The sequence below is a fragment of the Notechis scutatus genome, chromosome 12, assembly GCF_049901735.1.
Source record: "Notechis scutatus isolate UNSWTSFEM ecotype Mainland chromosome 12, rNotScu1.2, whole genome shotgun sequence".
NCBI classification, from domain to species: Eukaryota; Metazoa; Chordata; class Lepidosauria; order Squamata; family Elapidae; genus Notechis; species Notechis scutatus.
In genome coordinates this window covers 576,583-594,871 of record NC_142020.1, presented here as the reverse complement: position 1 = coordinate 594,871, position 18,289 = coordinate 576,583, and the positions used below count along the sequence as shown (strand labels likewise).

The following is an 18,289-nucleotide window of genomic DNA, read 5'->3' as shown; positions in this document are numbered from 1 at the left end:
AACACAACCCTGATGTGGCCCTCAATGAAGTCGAGCTTAACATCTTGTTCTAAAGTCTCAACATATTTTTTATAGTGTGATGACCAAAACCGGATGCAGTACTCTAGGTGTGGCCTTACTAAGGCTTTACAGAGTGGCATTAGTGCCTCCCTTGATCTCAGTTGTATCCCTCTGTTAATGCAGCTTAGGATTGCATTGGCTTTTTTGGCTGTCACCACACACTGCTGGCTCATATTTGATTGTCCACTAAGGCTCCAAGATTCCTCTCATAGTTACTGCTATTAAGCCAGGTTTCACTTAATCTGTATGTGTACTTTTGGTTTTTCTTGCCTAAGACTTTACTTTTCTCTATGTTGAATTAGCTAGGCCCCAGGGTTCAAGTCTGTAAAGATCCATCTGAATCTTGAGCCTATCTTCTAGGGTGTTAGCTATTCTTGCCATCTTAGTATCATCTGCAAATTTGGTAAGTTCCCCTTCTATTCCCTCATCTAAGTTGTTTATGAAGATATTGAAGAGTACTGGACTAAGACAGAACCTTGTGGCACCCCACTGCTTACTTCCCTCCATGGAGATGTAGTACCATTAAGGACTACTCATTGAGTACGGTTTGTCAGCCAGTTACAAATTCAACTGGTGGTGATGCTATCTATCCCACCTTTTTCTAGCTTACCAAGAAATAGGTTGTGGTCTACTTTGTCGAATGCCTTGCTGAAGTATGCTATGTGGAGTATGTGAAGTATACTATGTAGAGTATAGTATAGTATACTATACTCCACAGTACACTATGTGAAGTATACTATGTGGAATATGTGAAATATACTATGTGATCTACTTTGTCGAATGCCCTGCTAAAGTATACTATACTAAGTATGTCCATAGCATTCCGCTGGTCTACTAATTTAGTCATTTTGTCATAGAATGAAAAAAGATTGGTTTGGCATGATCTGTTTTTAACAAACCTATGCCGGCTTCTAGTTATTACTTTATTTGTTTCTAGATATTCACAGAGCTGTTTTTTTATTATCTTTTCCAGAATCTCCCCGGGTATTGATGTTAGGCTAATTGATCTGTAGTTTCCTGGGTCTGTTTTTTTTTTCTTCCTTTTCTTGAATATGGGAACAAAATAAGCTCTTTTCCAGCCCTCTGGTAGTTCCCTGGTGATCCAGGATTTTTGGTTCTGAGATAACATTTGCCAGTTCCAGAACTCTGGATGTAATCCATCTGATCTTGTACTCATCAAGTTCAGACAGGTGTTCTCTAGCCATTTTCTTGCTTATTTTAATTTTTATTTCTAGTCCATCTTTTACAGTTAGGTTTTTGGTAGGTTTTGCTATAGTTTCTTTTTGCATGAAGAAGACCAATGCAAAGAACGAGTTAAGCAGCTCTGCTTTCTCTCTACTGCCTGTTACTTGCTTGCTGTCTTCTCTCTTTAGTGGACCAACTGTTTCTTTGATTTTTTTTTCCTTGTTATTTATATGTTGTCAGCTAAGTTGGTCAGGAATTTATTCGATTTCTCACTTGGTGCAGAATTAGTCTTCCAGTTGATGTTAGGGTAATTGAAGTCCCCCATTACTATTGTAGTGTGTTTCCTACATATATTTGTTAATTGGTTAGCAAAAAGTGCATCTGTTTTTTCTGCTTAGTTGGGTAGCCTGTAGTATACACCTATGGCAATGTCATTCTTATTTTCTTTTATATTGAGATTTTTATATGAGGTTTTAATACTGTATTTTTATATGCAGTTAGGTATTTATTTATATACAGTATTGTTTTAATACTGTATCAATAGAGCATTAAGACTCTTTGGTGCAGCATTCATTATTCCACCTTTGGTCCAACCAGCTGGAACATCTGGAGCGGCAACTTTTCTCTCTATATCTGAGGAACGGCCGTCATCTGAAGGCGTCTGACCCAAGAGCCCTACAGAAGCCAAAGACAACTGGACAGGAATGATGCTTGGATGAAATCCCACTTGGGAACACGGTTGGCAGAGCAATTCGGACCACTTTGGGGTTCATGCAACAAGTCTTGTTTCAATGGAGTTGTTGTGAATCCTGTTCCATCCTGACAATCTTCGCAATGGCCAGAGCAACCGTGCAGAAGGGCCTAACAAAGCAGAGGTTGTTGTAAATGTGTGGATTTAAATGTGTAAGTCATAGGCAGGTAGGAGCTTGGCGGTCTTCTAGCAACCCTCTGACTGGAGCAGGAGAGCCCATATACCATTCCAGACAAGGGGCTGTCCAATCTCTTAAAAGCCTCCAGTGATGAAGCCCCCACAGCTTCTGGAGGGAAACCGTTCCACTGGTTAATTGTTCTCACTGTCAGGAAATGTCTCTTTCGTTCTAGTTGGATCTTCCTTTGTTAAGCTTCCATGTAATACTTCCTGTCCTGCCCTCAGGTGCTTTGGAGAATAAGTTGACCCACTCTTCTCTGGGACAGTCCCTCAAGTACTGGAGGACTGCTATCATATCTCCCCAAGTCCTTCTTTCCATTAGAACAGACATTCCGAGTTTCTCAGTTGTTCATCACCAGGGTTAGCCTAAGCATCTTGGTTGCTTTTCTCTGCACTCTTTCTAGGGTCTCAGCATCTTTTTTATAACATGAACTGGATGCAGGATTCCAAATGTGTCAACAGCGCAGTATAAAGTGGTACTATACCAAACAACGGAAGGTTGACCCCAAAGCCGAGGGGTGACAGCATGCAGCATATGGCAGTGCTTAAAAGTTTGCAAACCCTTTTGAATCTTCAATGTTTCTGCATAAATCTGTGACGACCTCTAGCCACTCAAGCTGGAGAAGATCCATGCGCCACCTGTCCTGGTTAACTGATCTCAGGTGCTCTTTTAGGGACGAAAAACGCCTGGAGAATTGTCTGCCTGACCTCAGCTTCTGCTGCTCTCATTGCCTTCTCCAAGCCAGACTAAGCAATGGGCTGCCCTGGACACACCAAGGCCCATCAAGCTCACAGTCCTTCCTAATTTTTTGTAATCCAACAAGAACAAAAGCCCCACCGGGCTCCTTGGTAAGGGGGCTCCCCTCTCCTGAAAAACAGCCAGAGAGAATCAGGAAGAGGACTCAGATCAATCCTCAAACTGCCTTGGAATTTGCTATTAACTTCAGAGCTTTTGAAACCCAACAAGCACATCAGAAAACTAGTCCGATCTTTTCTGAGGACGTCCCATCATTGTATGGGGCTTATGGGCTGCTCCACCCAAACACAATCCTGAGTGGTACCCAGTTCCAGCTCTGAAGGACATCCACCGAAAGGGGGGTTGAGCTCCACCAAGCAGCAAATGGAGTTCAAAAACCCTTGGAAGAATGTGAAATCCAGAGGCGAGAGTGGTTCTCCACAGAAGCCAGAAGAAAATGGTGTGGGGGGCTGACCCGCTGGACTCAGCCATGGGGGAAACATCAACACCCTGGAAGGGGAGAGCCGGTTTGGTCTACAGGCTTTTCATACTCTTAGGAGTCCCTGAAAGAGAGAGGAATGTCCCCTCTTAAGACCCAGAAAAGAAGAAGTTACATTGGAAAAAGAAAACTCTTTCCAGGCGTTTTGGCAACACACATTATATAAGCAGAGAGTGGGGAAGTTGCATGGCTGCTGAAAGGGGGGGGAGGGGGTTCCCCATAAACACCCCACCACAACTCCGTAGGAGGAGCTACTACAGTCCTTTGGAACTTTCTGCCACCCCCTCCGCTTGAGCACTGCAGTTCCTGTGGTACTTGTCAATTATTCTGTCGGACATAAACCAAGATTTTCAAATATTCCAGGTTGGGCAACCTAAAGGATGCTGTCGTTGTGTTGGCAATCCTGGGGCTGCTGTCAGATACACAACAGCTGCTTTTACATTAAGCTATGATACAATAGATTATGTAGATATTGTCACAGACATTATGGCATACTGTACTCTGCAAACTCAATTATAAATTCTTTAATAAACCATGGTTAAACAAAGCATGGGTGAGCACACGCCACACTCTTCACCTTGCCTGTCCTACTGTGGCCTCTATTTCCGTGTTATCTGATCCAGGCAACCTCCAACTGGGTGGACTTTGCCTCCCAGACTTCTCCTGCCCCATGAACAATTACGGAGAATTCTGGGAGTTGAAGTCCGCACATCTGGAAGTTGCCAAGGTGGCAAGTCATGCTCCAACATGACCCCCAACAAAACCCCTCTTTAACAGAGCTTCTGGATTTGGGCTAGAAATATTCTTTCATCTTGCCAATAACCTTCTGCCCCTCCTTGGTGTCATCTCTGCATCTCGCTGAAAACATGAGGGCCAGCAACATAACTGGAAAGTGGGGGATTTGCCTCCAAAGCCTCAACTCCTCCTCCACCTTTGAAGTCTGGACCAAAATGCCTTTGCCTGGCAAGCCCCCCACCCCCGCCTGCCCTGCTTCTGCTGGGAATCTGCCGCTTCTTTGGTCCAGAAAGCCACGGCATTTCGCACTCGTGTCCCCGGGAACAAAAACAGGCCCGGACCAGCCCACCCTGATTTAATCTCCTTCCAACCTCCTGTTCCTTTCCACTTGCTTTGTGTTTCACTAAAAATACCGCTGCAGAGGAAATCTCTGCTCTGGGGTGGATCCCTTCCTTTTCAGGAGGGGTTTCCTGCCAATACGCCCATTCAAAGACAGGCAGGCGACCCAAGTTCCCAGGCCAGGCCGGAGAAAACAGGGGAAGGGGCAGAGAAGGATGCTCTGAAGTAACACAGGGAGCACGGAGGGCGCGCACAACCCACAGCCTGGCCTTTGCAAACTGTGGTTTGTTGAGCCAGCGGTACCATTCGAGTTCACACACAGCATCCTAGACCAGAACCACAGTTGCAATTCACATCAGACATTAAATTCACATAAAAACAGCCATGTTATATTTCGTGGAGGACGAACTTCAGTTAATGTAGTTTCAAAACAAGGATTAGGACAAGTGTCAGGCGTAAATCAGGACACCACATAGTAGCTTGTTCTACAGACCATGGTCAAAATAATACACAGTTTAACCTGATGTACAAACATGATATGGACTTAGACTACCATGGCTATGATTTAAATAAACCACAACCTAGAAGGCTGTATGAAGCATCAAATGACTGGGCCATTTAACTCCATTTATTTGGATTCTCCCCAACAGCAGCCTTCCCACCAAAAAGAGGAGCCAATTCAAAGCGCCCCCGTGATCCTCAGGGATCCATTTAAAGGTCTTCTGGGCTCAAACGTCCGTATCCCACGTACTGTTGGGGCTGCCAGAGAGAAGCTTTGGCTCCTGGTCTACATTCTTCTTACTTCTTGAGCAGGTGGAACCTCCTAGACACCTAAACAGGTGGGCAAGACTCCATGCGGTGCAGGGCTTTAGAGGGGATAGCCAGACTCCTGAACGGAGCCAAGAGATCCACAGACGCAATTCTACAACAGCTGCTTTCCACAGTTAGCTGACGTCTTGCTTCAGTCTTACCTTCAAATGCAGCCCCAACTGGAATGCACAGCAGTGGTCCACCTGCACAGGGATCAAGGGATGAGTGACTGTCGCCAAGGCCCCCTCAACTTGGCAAGGCAAGGCTGCAACTCATGCATCGAGCAAAGCCATTCCCACCCACCCCCACCCCAACCTGGATGGAAGGTGTAATGAAGGAATATCGGCATTTGTTGATGGTCTTCCAAACTGGCGGTGCTCTCTCCGAGAGGCAGAGGTTCCATGTTCAGTGCAGAGATTCAGTGATGTGGGGAGAGAATCAAGCCCACCATCCTCCCCTGGAGCTGCCACAGTGTGCTCAGTCGTGCTTCCCCCGCAAATGCTGAGTGGAGCCTCCATATCAGGCAGGAGCAGAATCCCTGCAAAGCAGAGCCGCCGCCTCCTCCTCCCCTAGTTTCTGCAGGCTGTCCTGCTGATACCACAGTCAATAGTTTATCAGAGGATCTAGGAGGACCAGGAGGAGGACTTCCTCCAATCAAGGCAACCAATGCCATTTCCACCCTGAGACCATGCCTGAATCCGACTGGGATGATCTGCTTCTTCCAAGACCTTCTGCAGTTGTGACCTTTGCTAACAACAGAAGGTTGGAGAAAGACAGAAGTTCTCCAAGACGGCTGGACTGAGCGATGGGTTCTGGATGAAGGCAGATGGCATCTCCCCCTTCCCCAGAGAAGCACGAGCCATTTCCCAATTCCAGCAGCATGCATCTGGCCTCATGACCAAACCAAGCGGGGCAAGGATCTAGAAGGAGGGTTTTCTATTATTTTCAAGTATGCTTTAAAAAACATGGGGAGCCAAGACTGATTCATCCTTGGAAAGAAGACCACTAGAGAATGCCCATCTGGGGGGCTACCTTGGGAGTTCCAAAGAACATCCCTGCAGGCAACAATGCCATCTCTCTCTTCTTCTTCCCACGGGGTTGAATCTCTGGGCACAGAGAGAAAGGGGAAAAGACAAACCAAGGATGCTCATAAACATTGCCTAGAATGTGAAAACCACAATTCCACCCCCCCAAAAAAAGATAAATGCAGACATCTGATTGCATAAACCAATCTTCCCCAGAAACAAATCTGAAGCCAACTGAAGGGGCAATCATTTGCAGTTTAACCCCCCCCCCAAGCTTCTCTGGTGCAACGTGCCAAGAGAACTTCTCCAGGACCGGAGAAAGCTTTGCACTCTTAAAGGAGCCCTGGTGGAAGCACCAGAGACTTCGGTCACAAAGCCGGGTCTTGAGTGAGCCAAGACCCTCAGGCTGGACCCAGCAACACGGGCAACATCTTTGTGGAAAGCAAAGCTCATTCTTCAACTACGGTTTTCATTTTTGAAAAGAGACGTTCTTTGCAGCCTCCTGCAAACCAGGCGACACCCAAGTGCCCCTTTTATATGCCAGCCATTGTGTTCTTCAGCTGACCCAGGGCAAACAATGCAGGGCTGTTTCTACTGGACTGAGAAGAGGACCGCAAGGTGCCAGGCGGCAGAGGTGCCAGCGAGGCTCGGGGGATTCACTCCGTGCCCTGTCTCCATCCATGCATCAGCTTTAGCCATTGTTCCTGGACATGTGATAAAGCTGGATTTCAAATCCCTTAGCGCCACCAATCTCTTGGGGGGACCCAGATTATCAGGGTAATCCTTTCCTTTTATCACCCACTCTTGCATTTTAGCAGACAATTTGAGGCAGGCAGCAAAACATTCAGACAACCGCCACCTGGTAGCAAAGGGTTTATATCTTCTCTATAGTTTGGCATCTGCTGCTTGTCCACATTTTTGCAGCCTAGACCTGATAACCAAAACACAATGTCTGATTCGGTTAATTTTAGAATCCCTTCTAGTTCATTTCATGCAGAAAATTACTTAACTTAATTGTACCTGCTTCTCTAAAATGCACAGGCACCTAATAAAGTAAAAGTGCTTGGACAGCAACATTTAACTCTGCAGTGCATCAAAACCTGAAAGTTGCATCTAAGACACAATTAGGAAAAGTATGGAGCAGCCTGCGCAAAGTAAGGGCCATCAGCTGATATGACGTCTGCTTAACGGAGGCTCTACCATCTGCCATAACTGTTGGACAGCTCAACCCCCTCAAGCACAGCAGGGTGGACGGTGCACCAAAGCTTAAAATGTCAAAACAGGCGGGCAACTCCTACCAAGCTCTGAAGTGACAGCATGCTTTCCTTCAATCTGTTTCTTTGCCCTCTCCTCCCCATTACTAGCAAAGAGAGAAGGACGTGACAATCCAACACACTTTGTATAGGTGGCAGAAGGGAACTCTTTGCCACACAACTGCAGAGCCATGAACGGGGTTGGGCGTAAGGTACCCACAACTGTATCAAGAGCATCATTTTGCAACAGCTGCTAGTTCCGAGATGCATATTTCCTCCTCCACTCCTACAGCTGTTCGAGGACATTCTTTTCTCCACTTTGTTTGTAGTTCAGGAGATCAAGGTTTCAGGGGCCCCCCTCCAGAAAAAAAGTGCAACCTCCTTCATTTATACTGGAACTCCAAATCCTACTGGTCTCCCCACCCCCACCCTGCTGCTGCGTTCCCAGCAGACGTCATTTCAGTGTCCTAAAGCTGGCCTGACAGTGACCGCTCTGGGCTATTCCACTTTGTTTTTCTAAGGGAAAAGCCAACCAAGAGCGGAAGCGAATTTGCAGAGGAGTTGATGGGACACGCTGATCTTCTCAGGCCCCCTTTTAATCAGGGTTCCTGGTGTGGGAATTCCTGGGCTACAGCAATGTACACAAAATGCGTTTACAGATCCATGCTGTGTTCACAGGCATTTGCATAAAATATGGAGGAACTACAGCGGAGCCTCTCCATTAATTTGTCATTTGCAAGGTTAAAGAAAAGAAAAATAGTTTCTTCAGGAAACTATCCACCAGGTTCATCCCAATGCAAATGAAACTGACCACATCATTTCAGCAATCAAGATCAAACAGTGCAAAATTAGCGTTCCAAACATTTGTAGGCTAATGCTATTAAATGAATAAATATTGTCTCATCAATATGTAGTCCTTGGTTTACAACAGGTTGTTTAAAAACAGTTCAAAGTTACAACAGCCTTGGTACAAGTATTTACAACCTGTTGTCAAAATTACGGCTGTCACACTACCTTCACGATCATGTGTTCAAATTTGGGAGCCTGGGCACCAGTTCACTTTTGCCACCGGCTGCAGCATCTTGAGGTCCCATGATTGGGATTTGTAACCTTTCCAGTTTGCTTCCACCCAGCAACATCAACTGGGGAAGCTGGATTTACTTAACAACTGCAAGATTCACTTAATAACCATGTGATTTGCTTAAGAACCACTGAAAAAATGGCCATAAAATCCAGCTTGGTTATGTGATGACTCATTTAACAACCACATTACTTAGGGACCAAAACCCCAGTTCCAATTGTGGTCATAAGTTGAGCAACTGACTTTAGACCCCCTCCCAAGCTGAGAGGCTGCGCTGACTCTCAGGCGTGCCTGGATGGGGGAGCCTGCCCAGGGCTCCCGGCTGGAGGTGGGAATCGGGAAAAGCTCCCTGGAAGGCCAGAGCACTTCCCTACTGCTTCCAAGGACAGGACCCAGAGGCCCCCAGCTGGAGTCCCAGCTGGAGTCTTCTCTTGATGCTGGTCTGGCTCTTTGGAGGAAAAGCTCAGCTGCCTGGATCCCCCACGGAACTTGCCACAGCAGCCACAGGTGGGGCCAGTCGAGCAGCAGAATCAGCCACTCGGGGTCTGGCTGTGCTTCTGTCGTAACGTGGCATGCACTGACTTCCTCTGAGAAACAGCTTCTCCTTCTCGTGCCCTCTGCCACTCCGAAGCCCCACACGGAACGGCCTTCCTCCTGGGCTCAAAGCCTTCCACACCCCACCTGCCTCTCCTTTGGCATCCCCACTCAACCTCCAGCTCTCGTTCTCTGCACAAGGGGAGAAATCGAGGCAAGGGGGGGAAGGGTTTGAATTCACCCTGGAAGGCAAAGCAAACTGACTTGGCATCGGCTGAGGGCCCATTCAAACGGATTTGGAGAAACGGATTTTGTTTGCTGCCAGAAACGAAAACTGCTACTTAGACCTTTCACTAATGCCGGTTCCTCCAATGCCAGATGGCCCAACAAGGAAAGGCCAGTCCAGCAACAGGCAGGTTCAATGCTTGGAAAGGGGTTGAAGCCCAAATCCGGTATTGATCCGGAGGAGAGACAAGGTGACTTGCAAGGAACAGTGTAAAGGACCTGGGACAACCCTGAGGCTGGATCAGGCCAAGGAGGGCCCCAGCCCAGCCTTTGGGGTCCCTCTGCCAGATGCGCCTGGCAGCATCCAAGAGGGAGAAGACAGGTGTGATGACCCAAAAGGGCGTGGCACAAAGGCAACACAGTCACATAAGTAAGAAAAGTCCCTTTAATACCTCCAACTTTGCCCCCAATGTCCAGTTACCTTTGGCTGGAGAAAAAACTCTCCCAAGAACAGTCTTTAAGTGGAGGAAGTTCAGTCCGAAAACAAAGTACATACAAACTGTAACTAAAAATCCAAACAAGCCAAGCTGCAGTAATTAACTTGACAGGGCAGGAGAAGGAATTGCAGACTTCAAAGGCCAACAAAACACACACAGTTGGGAAGATGCCAGGAACCCAGATAAGCCTCCACAAAGCAAGATAATACACAATTTGTTTCCAACCAGTTGCTGTGCGCAACTTCCCTTTTTAAACACTGTCTTCCCAGCTGCAGCTAATGAATGGAATCAGGGCCCTTTCCTCCCCCGTAAGCCATGCAACTCACACTGCTCCCTTCTCCATTCCTCCCTGCATACCCTAGGATGAAGAGGGGGTGGGCCTGGGTCTTCCTCCAAATTCCCTCTGTCTTGTTCTACCTCTTCTCTGGTCTACCCAGCCGGACTTTGCCCTTCCCCATTTTCCTCCACAGCCAACGGAGCCACACTCCCACTCCCTGTCAGCTGCTCGTCCTCGTCCTCGGAATCAGATTCCAACAGGAGCATGACAATAGGCCTCTGCTGAGGGGCTCCCAGGGCTGGCACTTCAGGGCCCCGGGGCCTCGCCTCCACTCCCGCTAAGCTCTGCAGACGGTGATAGAGGAAGCTTTTCCCTCCGTCTCCAGGAACAGCCAGCCAGCCTTACCTTCTTCCCACTCTCTGAGCCTAAGCTGTGCTTGTGCCTTTTCAGGCTCCTGCCGCTCAGCTCGGCCGGAGCCTTCCAGGAGTCCCCATTGCTGGAATGGGGCCCTTTGCCTGCTGGCGCTTCAGGGTTTGACACCATGACCGGCCACCCTGCCTCCTTGGAGCAGGTCAGGCGGAGACTCCGGAAATGCTCGTCGGTCTCTTTGTCCACCACCAGCAACTGGGTCTCGGCTTCAATTGCTTTGATGCGTTGCACAACCTGGGGAAGGACAGATGGGTGGGGGAGAAGAAGAAAATATCAGCAAAGACCCTCCAAAAGAACAGAAGTTTGCTAAATGGGGGCGGGGAAATCTGAGCAGCATCTATTGGAGAGCAGAAACACAATCGCTTTAAGCTGACATTAAAAGGCAGGCGGATTAAAATAAAAATTAGGGCGGCAAAAAGGCTGTGTTGGTTTGTTCATTTGGCGGGGAAAGGGAGCGTCTCCGGGGAGGCCAGCCTGGTGCCAGGGGCTGAAGAGGAAGGGAGACGCTTGAGGCTGGTTAAATCAATTGCAGTTCACATGTTGCTCTAAACCTGCAGTTCTTAGTTATCCCTTGGCCGGGGCCGGGAAGATCTTCCCACTGCCAAAAGGGGCGCAGGGTACAGAGAGAGGAGCCCATCCAATGGCTGAGTCTTTTCCTGGGGTTCAGGCCTTAATACACCACCCCACAAAAGGACTTTGTTTTCCCTGAAGACGTTTTGCTTCTCCCGATCAGTTCCCAGAAAAAGCCTCTAGCCCTACAGGCACGGGGCAACCCCGTCCCCTCTGGCCCCCGGCCCCACCCGCTGCAGGGGAAACATTCAGGGAGGGGCAGCTCCCCCTGTGCACAGCCTGGCTTGGCATCCTGAAGCTGCTTCACACAGCCTCTGGGAGGGTGCAGACCGATTGTCTGGCGCCCTGTGAACCAGCCTCCGAACATTTCCCTTTCTGCCTTGAAGACCAAGCCCCGGACCCGGCCTCACAGCGAGGAATTCGGACCCTCCAATGGGCTGCTCTGCCTGAACAAGCCAGAGGCCGGTGGGAAGCAGCTCCCTCAATGCGACCTGCCAGGGCTGCCACCTGTAGCTCAGCATCTGGAAACCATCGGCTGCCTTTCGCACACTTGGGACTGATTCAAACACATGCCCACAACAAGCTGCGAAGGGGGTCTGGAGAGTCTGCTCCCCCCCCACCCCCCCACCCCCCGCAATATTGCAAGCAAGCGCTCCCTGACAGGAGGCGAGGGGCCCGGTCCTTCCCCCTCTGGAAGAGGTGAGCTTGTTTTTAAGCAGGGGGTCAGGTAAGCCAATCAGCATTTCAAGCAGCGAGTTGCGCATAAAACGTTTTGGTAAATGTGGACAGCATCCAGTCCCAGGCAGAATCTGCCTCTGAATCCGGAGTGTGTTTCAGGACTCATCCCGGCCAGAACCAACAGAGCTTTTTCATAGCTGTTGCCCCTACAGACAGCGATGACTTACAGCAGCTTTGGACCATCATGAGTATTACATGGAGGGAATCATTTGGTTTGATTAAAGAGACTGAGCAACCGCCAGGAAAGTCTTTGCACAGCTTCATCTGGGGAACCAGTTGCGCCCTTTTCTAGACCAGGCTGCCAGGTCTTCCTTCAGTCACTCAGGCTGTGGTTCTCCCACCACTTGACTACTGCAATAGGTGCTGCCCTTGAAGACCACTCAGAAGCTTCCACTGGCCCAGAAGGCAGGGTTGGGCATGCTCTGATAGGCCCATGGGACGCTGCTGATTTGCCAGCGGCCCAGCCGACTCAGGATTAGGGTTAGGGCGCTTCCATCAGGCAATGCTACCCATTGAGACCCCTCGCCTGGAGCAGTGCCCGCCCTCTGGGACAGGCAGACCTGAACCCCCCCCCCCTCCCTGCAGGTGTTCGGAAGCGGCCTGAGGCCTGAAGACACGGCTGCTCTTCCCCTGGCTGTTTGGAGAGGTTTTTAAATTTTTGTTTCCACCCAGTTTGCTATCCTGTCATCTCTGTCCTCCTTTTTGTTTCCTGTCATTTTTCTTGCCTTCCAAAGGATAAAAACATTTCAATGAAATTCCATGAGTGCAGCCTGGTTTTTCTCCCCCCCTCCCTCCCCCCCTTTAATGCCCTGCCCTTCACCACACAATGCCTTCTCTAGGCCTCTGCAGCTTCCCCCCTTCCTTCAATCCCACACCTGGCACATCTGTAGTGGCAACCCTAAATCTCTCCTCCTGCTGACATTTGGGGAAAAAAGATCCCACTCCTTTGATGGAGAAATTCTAAAGTTGAACAAGCAGCTGGGAAGAACCTGAAAAGGCTTCTTGGTGGCCATCCTCTCTGCTTTCCTGCAGAACACCCAGCAATGCAGCCTCTGCTTAAAGATGCCCACTTAGGAAACACCCCAATTCTCCCTAAGAGAATCCCTCCGTATTATTACCACTAGGCGCTGCACTGAATCATATCCGCAGGGAATTGTGGATTAGAATCTGCACATTTTGAAATCAGGATCTGAAGAAATGATTCAGGGGCAGAGCCTCCAACCACAGTTGGTCACACTTCACTTCTTAATAAGCATGCCTGGAATTGTCCTGAAGACAAGGAAAGAGCCTTGTGGTTTGGAGTCCAAAATGTCAACTGTAAATACAGACACAAACGCACATGCCCAGGCACAAACACGCAAAACATTTAAACTGAAAGCTGACTGGTTAGTGCTATGCGGAAATATTCACTGAGAAGGTTCAAAAGGAGGAGACCATGGCTCTACGATTCCATGATTCAAGGAGCAACCCTAGCCCAAGAAGTCATTTCTTCTGTTCTTCCCAATAGGGAGCCAGAACAGAGATTGGTGGGAATTCTGGAACTTGTAGTCCTAATGCAGGGGTCTCCAACCTTGGCCACTTTAAGACTTGTGGACTTCAATTCTGGGCGTTGAAGTCCACAGGTCTTAAAGTGGTCAAGGTTGGAGACCCCTGTCCTAATGCATCTGCAGGCCAAGTTGGGTACAAGAACATCTAGCCCCCCCAAAAAAACCAGTCTGTAACTCAATTGGCATGTTGTGCCACACCAAGCTTTACTTAGCCACAACTGCCTGGGTTCACCTGGCACATTAAGCAGGAAATCAGGGTATGCAAATTATAGTTGCCAGACTTCACAATGAAATTATACAAAATAGAGACACCTCTTACCTTTCTAATAGAGAGATATCACTGCAACAAATCAAAAATTTACGCATTCAGGAGAAACCAAACAAACTATATGGTGACTTGTCTTAGAGAGTTGTGGGAACCTGACTGGGATTCAGAAAAACACTGCCACATTCAACTAATGGCCACAAATAAATTGGGGGATTTTGCAGTTTAATTCCACATCACTTATGAAACCCCACGAATGAGCTCCGAACCTCTCAGTTACACTATGTTTCTCAGCCTTTACAATTATGAGCTGTGTGGACTGCAACTCCCAGAATTCCCAAGCCAGCATGCTTGTTGAAGTTGAAGTCCATAAACCCTAAAGTTGCTGAGGTTGAAAAGCCCTGGGCAACACCATGAAGGGGAGTTGGGAAGGCCACTTTGGAGAAAAGTCAACAAGGGTCCCATTCAAGGTTGGCCAAGGATGTTCTCAGATTTGCAAAAGCAGCATTAGCAGCCAATAGCAATGATGCAACAAGGATGACGCCTACACAGGAGTATTATCATGCAAATAGGGAGGATTCAGTCCTTGAATCTCCCCTACATCTGATGCAAGAATGTAACTCACAACGGAGTTTGCATAATGACATCATCGCCCAGAATGAGAGGAAGGGATCTTGGAGGTCTTGTAGTCCTACGTCTGCTCAAGGCAGGAGCCTCGTACCTTCTCCAGTCAAATGATTTATCTCCCCGCCTTCACTCACCTCTGCCTTGGAATGCACCCCTCCATTCTCCCCAGTGTGAGAATTCTGCTGCAGGGTTTCGTAGTCCCAAACCCAAATTAACAAAGCCAGATGGAATCTAGTTCCCACGATACACCGACTGACCCAAAGGATTTTAGCCTCGCCCAGGGTGCCTTCAAAGCAGCAGTTCCCCAGGGAGAACAGAACGAGCTCAAAACGTTGTGGTGTTACATCCTGCACATCAGTCCTCAGCCCATAAAAAGATGCTTTAGCCACCTGTTTATACCTTTTCAGCTAGGAAGAAGAAAGGGAGGATGTGGCTGTTGGTCACCCCAAGGTAGCCAAGTCCATCTACCTTTGTGGCTGTTGGCAGCTCTTTCTGCCCCAAACAGCTCGCTGCTTTCCGTCCCCAGGGGTTACTTGCAGCCCCTCTCCCCGAGGCCCCCCTTTCTGAGGGACAACCAGGAAGCCTCGATTCCTCCCCTGTGTGGCATGACGGACTGCTGGTCCAGCACTGCTCCCTCAGGCACATTCAATGGGAGAGAGAAACCGATGGGAACGGGAAGCCATCCACCCCACTTGACCTGTCCTTGCCCAAATAAAAGGCCTGGGAAAATTTCCAGGGCGGATTTCAACCTGCTCCATTCTCCCCATTCGGCTGATCTCCAACCTCAGCCTCTGAGCAAACAAGTTTCAGTTAAGCAGAGGTTGCAGAAAGGAGTTTGCAGGGAGGCCAGAGGTGCTGCCAAGAGGCGGGAAGGAAGCCTGGAGCCAAGGAAAGCAGAGCGAGGTACGGGAGACAGTGACAAGCGAGCCGCAGGCTGGCTCCATGCAGAGAGATCACGGCTGTCCTGGGGAGTGACCGCCTGGTCTCGGACTCCTCTCTGAGACACAGCTAGTCTCTCCTTGCTGGAAAGGGCCACGGACAGTCTCAGGCAAAGGCAGGGCAAGCTGGCTCTCGGCAGCCCCCAGGCAAAAAAGCAGAACATCAACCGAAGACACAAACCCTCCTGCCCGCTCCACACGGGTCAGGCCGGCAGCTTTCCTCCTGCCCATTTCTCCCTCGTTTGGCCGGCTTCCATCCCAGGCTCCTGGCCATGAGAACTTCATTAACATCACCCCTTTCATTAGGGAAGCACCTTCTGGGTTGTCTCCTTGGCTCCCTGCAGCGGGTAGCTTGGCTCCTTCCCTGTGATTCTGCCCCAGAGGAGGAGGGAAAGGGGCCAGGCCCACCAGCCAGAGGCTCCCTCTCAGCCCAGCCTGCCTCGCAAGGCTGGCGCTGGCAGGGGGAAAAGTTCGGGTTATGCTAGAAACTTCGCCCTGGACAGCAGGCGGAAAAGCTAAAGGACCTGACTGAATCACGATAACGGCTGCTCCCCAATGAGGGTTTGTAGCACAGCCCCTTCCTCATTCAGGACCCTGGTGGATGGCTGCCTGCGGGTGGCCGCCCAGTCTTATAATTTCTCTCCTGACTAAAACATCTCAATTACCACCCAAGAGCTGCTGCGGGATGCCTTACTTTGGGGGTGTGATTATATCATTATGGGATAGCTGATTTCTTCTCCCCTTCAGAGGCCAAGCGGCAGGAACCTCGGGCCCAGAGCCCGTCTTTGGCTTCTGCCTTGGAAAGCAGCGTTGAGCTGAGCCAGGAGCCCCCTCCCCCAGCAGAGGCAGAAGGAGAGACTCTGCTGCCCCCCCAACACCATCCCAAGGGAAGGCGCACACACTTGGCCGATCTCCCAGGCCCATCAAGCGAAGGAGCCCAGCACAAGCTGGCAAGAGGGCAGGGGTGGCAAGGACGCCTCCATGGGGGTCTCCCACTTTAACCTTGTAGCAACCTGTCAGTGTCAGCCAGTGGAGATTACAGAGAGTAAACAGAGGCCAAACCCTCCAGAGAGCTCCAGGCTGAGGATGGTCTCCTCATTCTGGGATCAGTGCTTTTACCTGGGACCTTCCACCTTATTCTGGCCCAAGCCCCAGAACTCCCCAGCCAGCGTGGCCACCCCGGCCATCCTCTTCAGTTCCTCAGGCCTTTGGATGGCTCCCTTAAGCGCCTCCTGCGAGCCCCAGGCTTCTTTTGTATACGCAGCAGGGAAAGAGGACTCCATTTACACAGCAAACTTCCTCCGCTCTCCTCCTGCAAGTCCTCCGAAGCAGCTTGGAGGGGGAAGCCGGTCCTTCCTCACCCGCTCATTTCTCCAGGCTTGAAATATTGAAAGCAAGCCGTGGAAAAGCTGCATCTCCTCACCCCCCAAAAAGCTGCTGCGGGGTCTCTAGCAACCCAAATCCCCTCTGCCCCCGGCCCTGTCCGGCAGGCTGTCCCGTGGCTTCTCCCTTCCCTGCAGCACATGGGTCCTTTCAGTGTAAGCCCCCCTTAAACCACAGCTGCAGAGGCACCCGCCAAGTTGCCTGATCTCCATCCCTGCAACAGCCCCTGGCAGCCCGGCCGCTCTGGGGCTCTTGGGACCAATCCCAGAATTCCCAGCCAGTCTGGCTCCCTGTGAGACTCCTGGGAAGGTGCCAGCTAGGTGGGGACCACTCCAAAACCACCTGCCACCTGAGGCTTCACCTGGCCAGCACCTGGGGGCCCCTCCCAGCACCAGACCCTCGGCCTCGATTTCAAGGGGGAAGCAGCCCAGATGTGCAAACGGGAGAGGGCCTTTATGGGGGAGGGCTCTCCGCGGCCCGAGCCCCCCACGGGTCAGGTCCCTCGCCTTGCCTGCCCCGATAACCCAGGGAGGAGCCCGGAGCGGCCTTTATCGGGCGGGCCAGCCGGCCAGGGCCTCCTGGCACCTTCTCCGCTCCAAGTCCGCCAGAGCTCCTCCCGTCGGGGGCCGAAGTGCCCCGAAGAGCGGCTGAGAGCGGATCTGGGGGCCTTTTGTTCCCCGGGGCGCTGAGGGCTCTCGGGGCAACCCCCCTCCGCCCGCCCCGGCTCTTCCAGGTAGCCTGCGCCGCCCGGGAGGCTCGTCGTCTGCCCGGCGGACCCACCTGGTGGTGCGTCTCCTTCTCCACGTTGACGCCGTTGACTTCGAGCAGGCGGTCCCCGGCGCGGAGCCCCGCCGCCTCGGCCGGCGAGCCGGGCTCGACCTTGCGGATGAACTGGCCGCTCTTGCCCTTCTCGCCGTGCAGGTGGAAGCCGTAGCCCTGCTCGCCGCGCAGCATCTGGCAGAGGCGCGGCTGGCGGCGGCGGGGCGCGCCCTGCTCCTCCTGGGCCATGGCCGGCCGCCGCTCCTGGCTCCTCCGCTCCGCTTCCGACGGGTCGGCCGGGCGAGCAGCAGCCAGCCAGCCAGCGGGGCGGCGCTCGGCGCGGGGGCGTCTCCGGGCCGCCCCCGCCCCGCGCTCCGCAACGGCGCCCCCAGCGCCCGCAGGCGGCCAGCGGCGAGGGCGGCCCGCAGCTGCCCGGCTCCGGCGGGGCTCCGCGACCATCTCTCCGCCCCCTGCGCCAGCCCCTCCCGCCTCGGGCGGGGCAGGCGGGCAGCGGGGAGGGCCGGCCGCGGAAGGGCGCCTCGGGGCGCGTGCAGAGCGCGGAGCGCGGAGCCCCCGCGAGGGCCGGGCGGGGCCGGGCGCGCAGTTGGGAGCGGGGCCCGAGCGCCAGCCGGCTCTTTCGGGGAGGCTGAGTTGCGAGGGGCCGGGCCGGGGCTGAGGGGGCCTCGCCTGGCTTCCTCCCTGGAACCTCTTGGCCTCAACGTCCGTGCTCGGGCGAGAAGCGCCGCCGTTGAGCGGCAGCTGCGTCGAGGCCAGCAAAAGAGCCGGAGAGCCCCCCCCCCCAGCAGAGCCGCCCGAAGGGAGCTTAGGCTCCTGGGGGGGCGGCCTGTG

At 51.6% G+C, this 18,289-nt stretch overlaps 1 protein-coding gene across 2 annotated transcripts in view; it reads right to left on the bottom strand.

Annotated features, from left to right (window-relative positions):
• NHERF2 (NHERF family PDZ scaffold protein 2) overlaps nt 1–17,901 on the bottom strand; it is an 83,264-nt gene extending 65,363 nt beyond the window's left edge. The window contains exons 1-2 of one of the 2 annotated variants that reach the window (XM_087973082.1): nt 17,462–17,901; nt 10,590–10,847 (exon numbers count right to left, since the gene is read on the bottom strand). In XM_087973082.1, the coding sequence (XP_087829208.1) occupies nt 10,590–10,847; nt 17,462–17,899 (696 nt within the window). In that variant the 5' untranslated portion in view covers nt 17,900–17,901. The remainder of the gene's footprint in view (nt 1–10,589; nt 10,848–17,461) is intronic. The other variant, XM_026683604.2, reaches the window with a different exon arrangement.
• Nucleotides 17,902–18,289: the final 388 nt, after the last annotated feature.